The following is a 12,544-nucleotide window of genomic DNA, read 5'->3' as shown; positions in this document are numbered from 1 at the left end:
CGGTGCTAACTGCCAACCAGACAGCTTCTTCTGTGTTTAAACTTATTATTCGAAGATGTCTTCAGACTTTGAGACCTACGAGCAGGATTTTGGGACTATCACCGCAGAAGTAACGAACAAAATTGGCAAAATTCCTAAACTAAGTGGAGGTAAGAAAGCTAAATTTGTTAACGTGACTCGGTGAGTTGCTAGCTAAGATGTCAGTTAGCTATCGTGTCTCAGCTGAGAGGAGGAGGTTGCAGTGTCAGGTGAAGCTTACTGGTTGTGTGATTTGATACAGTCACTCGATATTCCTCAAGGAAAAAAAAAACTATTAGTCTGTTATTGTGTCACATTTTCGTGTTCTTGCTTGTTAAATAAACTGAATGTGAACGCTTTCCTGTGATGTTTGTTTGATGGATTTAACAGCCGGATGTGCTGGTTGTGTCTTAAATAAAGTGAAGTATGTAAACACTGAAAGCATTTAAATATAGTAAAGTGCAGAAAACATTGTCTCTTTGAATTGTTTGTCAAATCAAACAGCTTAACGTGATAGAGCAATTCAGTAACTTGCATATGATACAATATTATGTTGTTGAAATTCATTCATAAAGCATTTTAAAGACCGAACAGTGGTCAATAAAAATACAATTCATGGTTAAACTTGAAGTCATATGCAATACATTAGAATATATATCTCGATTAATCCAATTCGTCAGATTAAAAGTACCTTTTGAAAATAACTTTTAAGCAGTTATTAAACATACTTGTTATTAAGACCGCATTTATGTTTTTAAAAATAGTTTTTTTTATTAGTCTGATATATCATTCTAATTTTAAATGTCATGTTTTCAATACCTCTAAGTGTGAAATCTCCATAATTAACAGAAATAAAGAAAAGGCTTTCCGTGTCTAGTTAATCTACATAAAGTGTTTTACTTATGATAAAGTACCTAAAATAAAAGGACTTTTCAATAACATTCTAATGTATTGAATGGGTCTGTAGATAAAAATAAAGAGAAATAAAGTCTTTAAAAACGATTTTAAACACTCAGGGCCTGAGGCCAAGTTTTTCCATTGGCTGGCTGACTGATTGGTCAATCAATCAGTCAATTTTATTTAAACCCTTAGGCAGATTTGGAGACAGTGAGGTGAGTCATCTTCCTTGTCAAACAGAAAATTTAACATAAACACAGAATAAATATAAATATAACATGGTGAAAAGTGAAGTGGTGTTCAATACTTTAAAACATCTAAGTAGATGCAATCGCATTCCAAAAATAAAAATGCAATTGTGTATTTATGATAAAATAAGTATTAAACCTGCCACTATTATTTAGAAATGTTTCTAATGGGCCATTCACATAAAATTTACAGCAGGTTTGTTGGAAACAAACCAAGTAATTTAAGCATACAAAGAAACCAAAACAAATGAATCCATAAATAAAGGTATGATTAGGATGTTTACAGCCCTAATGATTAAACATATTCTTGCAGTCAAATATTTCTACTTGTCAGTTGCAAATATATACATTTGAAACCTTATTAATTATTATTTTTTTTATTTCAACCAAAGACTCATTTTCCCACTTTTTTGAAAGACAGTTCAAAATCAGTCTGATTACATGGAGAGTGTCTATGAACAGAGGTTTTCACATCTTTCCAAAGATTCTTAAGACTTATGCTCGAACTTTTACTGACTCTTCCTAGCACACCTGAAGATAAGCACCACCACAGCATGATGCTGCCATCGTGTTTCACAGTGGTAATAATGTGTTCAGGGACATTGGTATTGTTTTCAAGCATAGGTTGAAAGCAAAAATTCCCACCATCTTTCATTTTTTTGGATATTCAATATTCAAAACGTTGATTTCTAGTTTTTCCTGGAGATAATTTATTCATCATGAGATAATATTTGCCTATTAAAGTACAGTGAAATGTGTGAGCACTATTTACTTTTAAAGCAAATTTGCAAATTACAAAAAGCAAATTTTGCCTTTAGGTGGCCGCCCACAGAGGTTTGGTTCTTCAACTCACCGTGAAGCACCACTGTTTATCATTTTAAACGTGGACATTTAAGAAGTTAAAATAATTCTCATGCGGATGCAAACAGATGGTTCAAAATCAGACTGCCAGTAAAACAATTTACTGGCTTTGTAGTTTAGGTGCAATCAGATTTATCAGCTTCCTAGCAAACTAGATGGAAACATGTAAAGAAAAATCTTAGCAATTTCCTGTTTCTCCAAGAAAATGTAGGTCTGCAGTCTCTTGTTTACGCCTCTTTAGAGATTCGGTGTGTGAAATACGCTCTCGCAATTTCAGTTTCTGCCGCGAGGTGCCTGGATAGAGCGTAATAGAGGCAGCGCATGATGCAAAAAAGTAAACTGGAAATCACAGTGTTTGTTTACAACCCATCAAAAATGGTAGCAGAAGTTCTCCCTGCTTGTCTGCACTCGGCTTGTATGTTTGTGTTGAGATATAAATACTTAATATATATTTGGATGTATTTTGCAGCAGATCCTCGCAGAAAGTGTCTTGAAAATGTAAATGTTGCATTACATGTGTAAGTGCTGAGTAATTGTGGATGCACATACAGTAAGCTTTAATGGTTTGTTGCCTTCAAGATAAGAAATTATGTGCTCAAAATCTGAGTTATTTCTTACAGGAGCTAAACTTATTTAGGACTATATAGATTTACTGTTTTCAATGACATGTGACCTTTTTGAACTTCTGCCTCTCAGTTGTCTATAATGTTAATTTCTTGTTAACAATGACGCTAAGTGTAAAATATGCGAGGTTGTATACTACTATTTCTATTGTTCTAATTACCACCTTCTAAAAATACGTTTAGGTTTAAATTTTGATTTTCTAAAGTGGGACAACTTCTAAACTTCTGTCTTGTCCACAAGTCAAAGTTAGAAGAAAAATGGTCAAGCCCTTTCTTCTTTATTTACTTGACTTCTGTGTGCAAAACTCCTCATGTGTCCATCAGCAGTTTGTAGTCTCAGTAAATATCCATACATATTTCACGCCTCTCCTGCTTGAGTTTGAGTTGGAGAGAGAGCACAATCTCACCTTTCTCTCAATCGCCTCTGGCTGTTTACTGTGTACGTTGTGAGGTTGGACACAGGTTTTAAAAATGTATTTGAGGACTGGCAAAAGGTAATCTTGGCCCATGGATCCATAATAAATGACAATCTAGGGTTAGCTTTTTTTTCTTCTTCTCCTTTTTTTCTTAACATTGCAGCCCACAACTGATAGACCTTGTGATTTGCTTTTGAGTTAGAAGTTTTGTTGACTCTTGCGTTTAAATATTTTAAAATACTCTTAAATTTTTCCAGATAGTTCTTCTGATTCATGGGTTTGTTTCATGTAAAATACATTTAGTCACATGACTACTGCCTGAGTGTTGCTCATAAGAACAATTTCTTTTGAATTTACAAGTCCTTTGTTTAGCATTTGTGAAAAAGCCTTTGTGATTTGGAGAAAAAAAATTAATAAGGTTGTAATATGACTTTCCAGTTCATTGTCACAACCAGTGATTTTTATTTATTTATTTATTTTGATTTGTTATGCATGCATGAGCATATTCATGGGGACAATTAACATTTCCTTGTACATAAACCCAGATCATTGACTTGGATGATTTGTAGCCATGTTGAGAATTAATAATTGACGTAACAGTTGTGGTCAAGCATAACTTGTTGAAGATTTTTCTGGTGACCGTCTTTGTTTCTTGTTGTTTATAATGTTAGCGTGATTACGACGTGCACAAATATTAGGCAAGTCATATTTTTGAGGAAATATGTTTATTAATCCTATCTACAGTGCTTTCAGATAATCCAAAATATTAAAAAACTCAAACATGAAGGTTTAAGAAAGTAAAAGTGAGGTTTTGGCTTTTTTAGGGATTATATGTATAACAGAACTGGAAGGTGATGAGTTCCTGGTAGCTTCAGACTTGGTTCCTCTCAAATCTTTGGTCGGTAATTTGTGATTCTTTTTATTTTCTTTACCGATTATGTTTCTTGTGACCCTGTTGAGTATGTGAAACAAAACCTTTGATGGTGATATGATCACGCCCCAAGATCTTAGCAATTTCAAGAGCACTGCGTCCCTCTGAGAGACTTTTGGTAATTTTTGACTTTTGAGAGTCAATTAAATCTCTTTTGGCACATTTTGCATTTTACACCTTCCCTCATTACACAGATATATCATCTGTTATCCTTAAATCCTTTAAGCAATCAACTGTATCCAGTTCACAATTTGAAAATGTGCCTAAAAATGAAGATGTGGTCAAAATACTCACTTCCCTAGCAATTCTGCACACAGTGCAACGTGGTGCTTGATCACCAAGCAACTCGCCAAGATGTACAATTGATGTTCCTTCCTGGGATTGTTGAAAAGAACTAATTTTAGAGCAAATACCAATTTAGCACCTGTACTCAAAGAATGAGCGCTGCTGCCATAAGTAATGATTGAAGGTTCTGAAGTTTATGTTGGAACTTGAAGTCCTAATGAGTTTCTATGGGTAATGTGGAAGAGCATCCATGGGGTGAGGTGTGGAGCAGAGTGTTACTCATTCTGAGCGGGATTCACAGTCGTGGCAAGTGAGCAAAGCCGACACCTCCCATCCCTTTGAGTTGGCATGAGGCGTCTCACTGCTCCTCAACAGAAACCAACAAAGGCCTCACACACGCCATAACTAAGAGACATCAAATGTTGGCTCGTCGTGTGGAGAGAATGTGTAAATATATCTTCAAATGTGTCCTCGTGTGTTGTTTTCTCCCACTGTCTTTCTATTTCTCTCCCCCATCTCTTCCCCTGTTGTGGGGGAGTTTGGCTGTTGTCACGAAGCTCTGTTCCTCCGTCGGCTGATCAATAATGGTGTTGTTTTTTTCTCTTGCAGAGGAGAAGACACAGCTGGTTCTAAATGTCGACAAACAGCTTGAAGAAGTCAGAGAGTTGGTATGTCTTTGATCAGTAATTTTCTCCTTTTTTCCATTTTCTAAATTATGAATTTGTGGCAAGAGGAGAGGGCAGAGGGAGGGGGGAGGGGGGGCAGTTTTCACGGCAACCAGACAACTGCACCTGTATTATCCCGGTGCTGACATGACATGCAGACATGTGCACACTTCACATGGCGGAAAGGAGGCTTCCTCCTCACATGATTACTTCCCAGTAATCTGCTTTTAAGTGACACCCCTATGACACATTTCAAGCCATTATCTCGAGGTGAAAGACTTCATGTTGCTGTTTAAAAATAAATAAATAAAAGGAAGCAGTCACCTGACGGAGACAAATTGTTTTTGCAGTTGTCTTGTTGTGGCATGGTGATTAGCTTCCTCCAAGTCTGCCAAGAAGGGATCCGTGCACCGATGCATCAGATGTACTTTTCCCTCATCCGCTGTGACACTGTTGAGCCCATTCATGTCAGTGCAATAAAGGGCCCCTCATATGTTGATGCTGTATTTATTTACAGAGATGCTCTATTTTGTTGCTACTTTTATCACAGCTGAGTGACATGAGCAGACATGAGCATTACGTTTTTACAGTCAGCGCTGGAACGTAATGTTGCTGTAGTTACAGATTTTTAAAGTTTTCTCTTTTATTTTAATTAAAATACTTTTAAAGCCTTCCTTTTCCTTTGAGATATCCCGCTTTGTTTTATTGCACAAACTACGGTACAGTCGCGCTATAACTCCATTACATGAAGACAGCAGCCGTGATTTTGAAACTTTATATATTGTGTTTGAATAATTGTAATACAATTATTTATTACAATTATTTGTGGATCTAATGGGATTCTCTTAGTGCTAATGTCAATTTTATTTACAAAAAGCTTTAAAAACAGCTTATATATGCACCAAATTGCTGCACAGTATTCATAAAACTATTGATGAAAACACATGGGAATAAAACAAGAAGAAATAAAAAAAAAAATAAACGAAAAAAAAAACAATAAAAAAGAGACAGGACAGGTAGATCACAATGTCAGGCTCTCAGTATGACAACCCTAAAATAAAACTTCCATGGTTTTATAGTATGACAACATTTACACAAATATTTCTAAACACATTTGTAACGAAAAGATCTAACAGCTTTTATTTTAAAAACGTAAGCAGGAAGTGTTTCCGCTGTTAACCGGCATTGCATCTTAGCTATAGTTGTAATACCACTTTGCTGTTTTAAAACTGCTTTACCATATCAAGATCATTGAATGGTTCTTATTCATTTTGCACACAAAAAAATAGTGACAGGTGTAGTTGACAGATGCTGAAAAGAAAGCAAGTTATATACCTCTTTCAGCCAGATGAACGGCAGTGCGCAGCATCAGCTGGTGAGGGGCAGCTCTGCCTTTTTTTCGTCTTCTAGTCAAGGGTAGAGGGCATTAACCATCTTTCATTGCACTGACCGTATGCAGCAACAGAAACATATTTAATATAATTAAACACGTTTCAATTTGCAGAAAAAATATGATGGAAAATTTATAATTTTTTAAAGTGGTGGTGTTTGGTGGGTAAAGTTTTTTTTATTTTATTTTTTTTGCCATAGAGTTGACGAGGGGAAATACGTGTGTTGATCCTCACTTCAAAATCGATTTTTGATGCTGCTGAAATGGATTTTAAAGTGTAAGAAAACACCTTGGAAATGTTTTGCCATGAACCGTGTTATTTGCGGGTTCTAGCTTGAGCAGATGGACCTGGAGGTGCGGGAGATCCCCATCCAGAGCCGCGCCATGTACAACAGCAGGCTGAAGAGCTACAAGCAGGAGGTGGAGAAGCTCGAGAAAGACTTCGTAAGTGCCTTTAATAAACTCAGATTCTCACAGGACGATAACAACAGCAGTTCCTGCGAATACACAGCACATTTAAACAGTTTCTGCACAAAACAAAATTTGCATGTACGCCATATTTAAGGTTGTTACCATCAACCACCATCAGGTCTATTTGCACCAAAGCTTGGTCTCTAAACCAAGCACCTTTTCTCTTGCAATCATTTTTACTCACACAAACAGCCGAGCACAGAGGCCCAGCGCTGCATCCACTGAGGTTAATTCACAGTTTATTTTTGAACTTGCAAGGGATGCCCACTGAGAGCAGGTTGTGCATGTTTGTGTTGCTGCAGAATCTGGCCTTGTTTAGTAATTCATAACTCACTCTATGTTTTTGCTTCATTTCAAACCTCTGTCAAAGCTTAATGAACAGTCTATTCTTCTGGGTCATTTTCTTTTTACTCTATATTTACTCAAAAATACTCAAGGTATTTCAACTGATCGAACACCCTTTTTAAAAATAGACAATTATTCGATTCAACTTCTTTTTTTTTTTTTCTCCTTTGGAATAGTATGATTACTACAAGTTGTTGAGGATTTTTCAATGATAAATGTATTTTGTTATTTGTTTTGTTTGTAGTGCTGTGCTACTGCTTACACTGCAGTAGAGTGTTCTTGAGTTCTCAACTGCAGACCTAGCAGATGAGAACACTCAGGTCTGTTCCTTCATGTTTCTGTTTTGATTAAAAGTTAAAAGATCTTTAATATGTGTATTTTATTAGTCTCCATGAAAGGGACTTTGTGGGTAGCTTGTTTTCTACAAAGAAGAGACAGAAATTTTACTTTTTCTAAATTCCATGGACATTTAAACATCAACTTAAAAGCTTTTCAAAATAAATATTTTAATAGCATTTAAAAAAATAATGGAATTCAAATCTGTGACATTGTCCTATAATTATTGTTGAGGTGAAAAACAATATAGTTTCATTCCATATTTAAAAGTGGTTGGCCGTAGATATACCAAAGCAGTATTTTGTAGCAATTTGCCATGAATGGCATGTTCTCTTCTCTTTCTAGTTTTGAAGAGTTTGCACATTTCCTGTCTGCTTACAATAAATGCAGGCCATTAGTGCCACAAAATCTGCAAAAATTCTGTGAAAATAGCAAAACGGCTTCAGGTTGCATTTATTTTTTCAGAATTTGTTGAAGCATCTATTGTTATTATTATTATTATTACTAAAAATACTGTTAAATGAACTTTAATTGAAATGATTGTTCAAAAATATATGTATTGCTACTTTTTAACTTAATACTTAATAGGCTATTGTTCATTGACAGTCATCATCATAGTCATCATGGGAATAAAATGAATGAAATTAATGTTGAAATGTTATCCAAAAATATTGGATTTCTTTCTCTGCTGTGAAACATACTGGACTGAAAAGTTGATGTCAGTGGGATAATGCCTCTACAATAAAAGATTATTTATTTTAAGGTTTTTATCCATCTTTGCAAAGCATAACATTAAATGTAGAGAATGCTGTGTTACTTCTCAAATGAAATAATATTTCAAACCTTTTACTCTTCTAAAAGCACACCAGCGACGTAAACATGCTTAAAAACCTGCCTAGATGGAGACATAGTGCACCAGTAATCTGTGAACACGCCAGTCTGACTGAGATGACAGAGGGGGTCTCTGTGCCAAGACAGGTTGCTCTCCTCACCCTGGGTTTTTAATTGGCTCATGATTAATCTTTAACTTTTCTTCCTCCTTCACTCACTGTACCTAATCATCAAGCAGTTATCACCTGCTGAGGCTCATGTTAGTCTTAATTTCCATTGCTGGTGTTTTTGTCTTATTATTATTTCTCCCTCTGGAGCATTTGGGAGACTTGTTATGGATTCCTACACTCAGCTTACATTAATGTATATAAATAGATAAAAAAAAAAACATGTACATTTGAGTCATCTTCGCACACCAAAGTTGGGTTCATCACGGCATGCAATAATGAAATGCAAAGACGAAAGAAGGAAAGAAGCAGCAGCCATAGTTCTTGTTGTTTGAGCATAATTAGCTCCTTTCCACGTCATGTGCTGTGGCCTAAGCAGCACACATGGAAACTACGATCACCCAACTTGCATAATTATATTTTATTGGAACTTTTTTTCCCCCCTGATGCAAGTGTTCAGAAAGCAAGAACTTCCAAGTCTCTCAGATGTGCATCAGAAGTGCCAAATGCTGTAGCCAACCTCAGCCTCTCACTTCCTACAGGCCAAGGAAGGACATGACACTCGGTTCGAGAGGAATCTGGTAGAAAAAAGGCAATCTCCTTTCTTTTTAATGTAAAAAGCTCTGCCTTTGTTGTGCTTTCCGTGGATATCAAGGCCTTTTCACTCCCTCACTACTCAATCTCGCCGCACTTCCCACCCCCCACTGGCCTCCCATGGGTGTCTCCCTCCTTAGCCTTCTCTCTCATCCTCTCATTCACCCACGGTTTGAAGTGCTCCTACCACCGGTGTGCCAGCTTGAGACCTCATTCCCGCTTCTTTCCAGACGGGGCAAGAGTCGACCTCGCTAACCCGTCCATTTCATCCAGGAAGACAACTTATCAAACGGGCCTCCCTAAGGTGGATATATAGGCTTTGTTGCTGTGGTCGAGAGCTTCATCCTGATAATAGAGGAGGCATTGGGGGTCTGAAAGGTGCAGCAGCCGAAGGGGATGCCGTCCTTTTAAAAAGTATATAACTAAGATTTGAACAATCCTGCTTGCCAGGGTTCAAGCAAAACAGAGCAGAATGGCTCAGCTCTTAGCAGCAGCTTTCATCAAGTCAAGATGACTCAGGGTCTTTTTAAGAAAATCTCAGTTGATGTTTTGATATTCTAATAATAGTGGGAATTCTTAGTTTTAATGCATTAAATGACAAATATATGCTGATTTTCAGTATTTGACAAGGGGAAATGATCTGATTCAGGCTGATGGCTGATGAGTGTGTTTCCGTTCACAGCGGCTGTGAAAGGGCCGATCTTACAGTATAAATTGTAGTAAAATTTCTTACTTCCTTGGGAGTCTAAATGTTTGAAGAAAATTAAAAGAAAAATTACTGGTGATGATTGCCTTTTGCTTTGTCAGATGAGATTGTTTTTGGAACTATTGAGCAGACCTCTTTGAATTACCGAGAAAAAGGTATTACGATATGGGATCACCTCTAAATGTTACAATTTGTCAACATTTTTTAAAATAATTTCATTAATTTGTGTTATTTGATTAAAATACATAAGTCAGTGTTGTGTTTCTGTTAGTATTTTAAAAAACATCTTCCTTGCTATTTTCTGAAGTTTTACTGATTTACCGTACAAAATGTCTCTCTTATCACACAAACCTCAATGTATTTTATTTTATGTGATTGATCAACACAAGTTGGGACATTATTGTAAAGAGGAATGAAATGATACAGGGTTTTACTTTTATTTTTACTCTTGCAAATCTGAATACTGTAATTGATCTGCCTTTGTTGACACACGAATATGCTTTCACCTATACCGTTCTGTTGTAGCTCTGGCTGAATATTTCAGGCTGTTGTCCTCCTGTAAGGTCAGCCTCCACCACTGACGTCAATGTAGCTCCACCCATCTTTACATTAATTCTTATGAGCTTCCTTGTTTCTGCTGAGGAAAGCACCCCCACAGCATGATGCCATCACTACCATACTTTCAATTAGTAGTGGTGTGTTCAGGTTAGTCATTTGATCTCTCACCTTGCCACTCTCCTGTTGAGACCAGATTTTTAGAGTGCATGAGTATTGTCATCATGTTTGCCCACCTGAGCTGTCATCATCTATTGCTCCTGCAGAGTTGCCATTGGGTTTTTGGGCCTCTTCTCTGATTATGACTAATGGCCAATCCATTGTAAACTCTTCAAAGATTTGAATATTGTTTTATAATCTAACACAGCTTTAAATTTCTCCACAACTTCATCTCTGACCTATTTGGGGTGTTCTTCGCTCTTCATGATGCTGTTTGTTCATGAACAAGATTTAGCAAACCCCTGAGACCGTCACAGAACAGTTGTCTTTATGATGAGATTAAATGACACACAGGTGTACCACGTTTATAGTAATCCACAGAGAAAAATGTTCTTCAATGACAAACGCATTACTAAATAAACCAGCTATTTACAAAAAAAAAAGGTTCAAATGGCAAGTGATGGGCATGAAAGAACCCCTGGAGACCTGCCTGTAAGCCTTAAAAGTTGCTCAGATACTATTGTTTACTGGGATTACTGTAGAATATTCTATAAATTTTGTGAAAAATGTTTTATTTTTTTTATTTAGGAGTAGCTAAAGTAAAACACATCAAAATTGATGGTTTCAACATGACGACAATGTGGAAAAAGTTCAGGAGAGCTCGTCAGCATGCAGGCCTGGTTCCACAGGCTTGCATGGATGTTCAGGTCTTTTTGCTGTAGATGGCACTGTTGCGCTAAGGATTGCCTTTTGTCTCAGGACCAACATGGACAATATTATCAATTGCTTTGAGGTGTTGGAGTGGAGTCAAAATGACAAATTCATTCCCCTTATTACTGCGTTTAACCTTTTATTTATGTTTTCTTTTTGATATTTTTTCCCCCAGTATTCCCAGCATTCTTTTAAAGTTTTAGATCAGGAGAACAAAAACTAAAAATATGTGAAGTCTAATATAATTTTGTAAAGGTATTATAAGAATTTCATAATTTAGGCCTCACCAATTTTTCACATCTCTTTTAAAATTTCACATATTCCTTGAGAAATGTATTTATCTTTTTATATTCAATAGCAGAAGGGTCTAAATGTAAGAGGCATTATGTTGAAGAATCCTTGACTTAAATAAGGTTAATTAGAAGCCTTTAAGCCCCGATAAGTTTTATTATTGAGTACCTCATAGTTCTCTCTCTTTTAGTGTCTCTTATGTTCAAGGCAGTTATATTGATGGCATGAGAGCCGTTGTGCGATGCTTTTGTTACTTGGATAGAAATGCTGATGCTGATTCGTCATAAGATGCTGAATATTATTTCATCAAGGACCCCCCAAAAAGATGCCATTCATCACTGCACTTCATTGATTTCTTTTGAAACACACACTCCATCCTCACCAAGCCTTTTTTTTTGTGAGCTTGGTAAATATGTTGTCACAGCGCACAATGGCCGTTATTCCACGATCTGAAAATGTGATACGGTCCTTTTTTTTTTTTTTTTTTTTTTTTTTTGTATTCATCTGAAATACAGTACTTGAAGAAACGTGTTCATTCTGAAAAGGTTTGAAATGATGATGGAATGATTCTTTTACGTCTCCCACTCATTTCTGGCTTCATTTATTCCATTATAGATCACGAAATTAAATCACGGACCCCGCTGTCGCAGGGATACAACTATCCCTTCCTAATTTCCAGTTGTTTGCTGGGTATTGTTTGGAGCTTCAGTCATGGTCAAGGGGGATGTCTGGACTGCCTCATCCTTTAATAAAAACGGTTTAGATGGAATGCTTCCTCGTGTCTGCCCAGGGAGATAATTAATGCATTTCCAAAGAGTCGACCAACCTTGAAATATTGAACAGTTTATTTTCCAGGTACACAGAGTTGAACATAATGGGGGAAAAAAGATGGTCTAAAAAATGTTTCCCCTCTGTATATCCCTTTCACAAGTGACCTTAAAAAGAAAACTTAAACCACTGGACTGTTTTCTTTTTTTTTTTTTTTTTTTTTTTTTTTTTTTTTTTTTTAAACCCTTTTTTAATTTTTTTAAAAAAAAAATTTTT

The 12,544-nt window shown here is 36.3% G+C and overlaps 1 protein-coding gene across 5 annotated transcripts in view; it reads left to right on the top strand.

Moving 5' to 3' along the window:
- The first annotated feature begins 39 nt into the window (after positions 1-39).
- Positions 40-12,544, top strand: part of vti1a (vesicle transport through interaction with t-SNAREs 1A) — a 148,116-nt gene continuing 135,611 nt past the window's right edge. For all 5 annotated transcript variants that reach the window (XM_015043276.1, XM_015043274.1, XM_015043277.1 and 2 more), the window contains exons 1-3: positions 40-149; positions 4,889-4,947; positions 6,668-6,778. In XM_015043276.1, the coding sequence (XP_014898762.1) occupies positions 56-149; positions 4,889-4,947; positions 6,668-6,778 (264 nt within the window). In that variant the 5' untranslated portion in view covers positions 40-55. The remainder of the gene's footprint in view (positions 150-4,888; positions 4,948-6,667; positions 6,779-12,544) is intronic.

The sequence above is a fragment of the Poecilia latipinna genome, unplaced genomic scaffold, assembly GCF_001443285.1.
Source record: "Poecilia latipinna isolate Pla-1442-1.1 unplaced genomic scaffold, P_latipinna-1.0 Scaffold623, whole genome shotgun sequence".
NCBI classification, from domain to species: Eukaryota; Metazoa; Chordata; class Actinopteri; order Cyprinodontiformes; family Poeciliidae; genus Poecilia; species Poecilia latipinna.
This window is presented reverse-complemented; position numbering and strand designations above follow the sequence as displayed.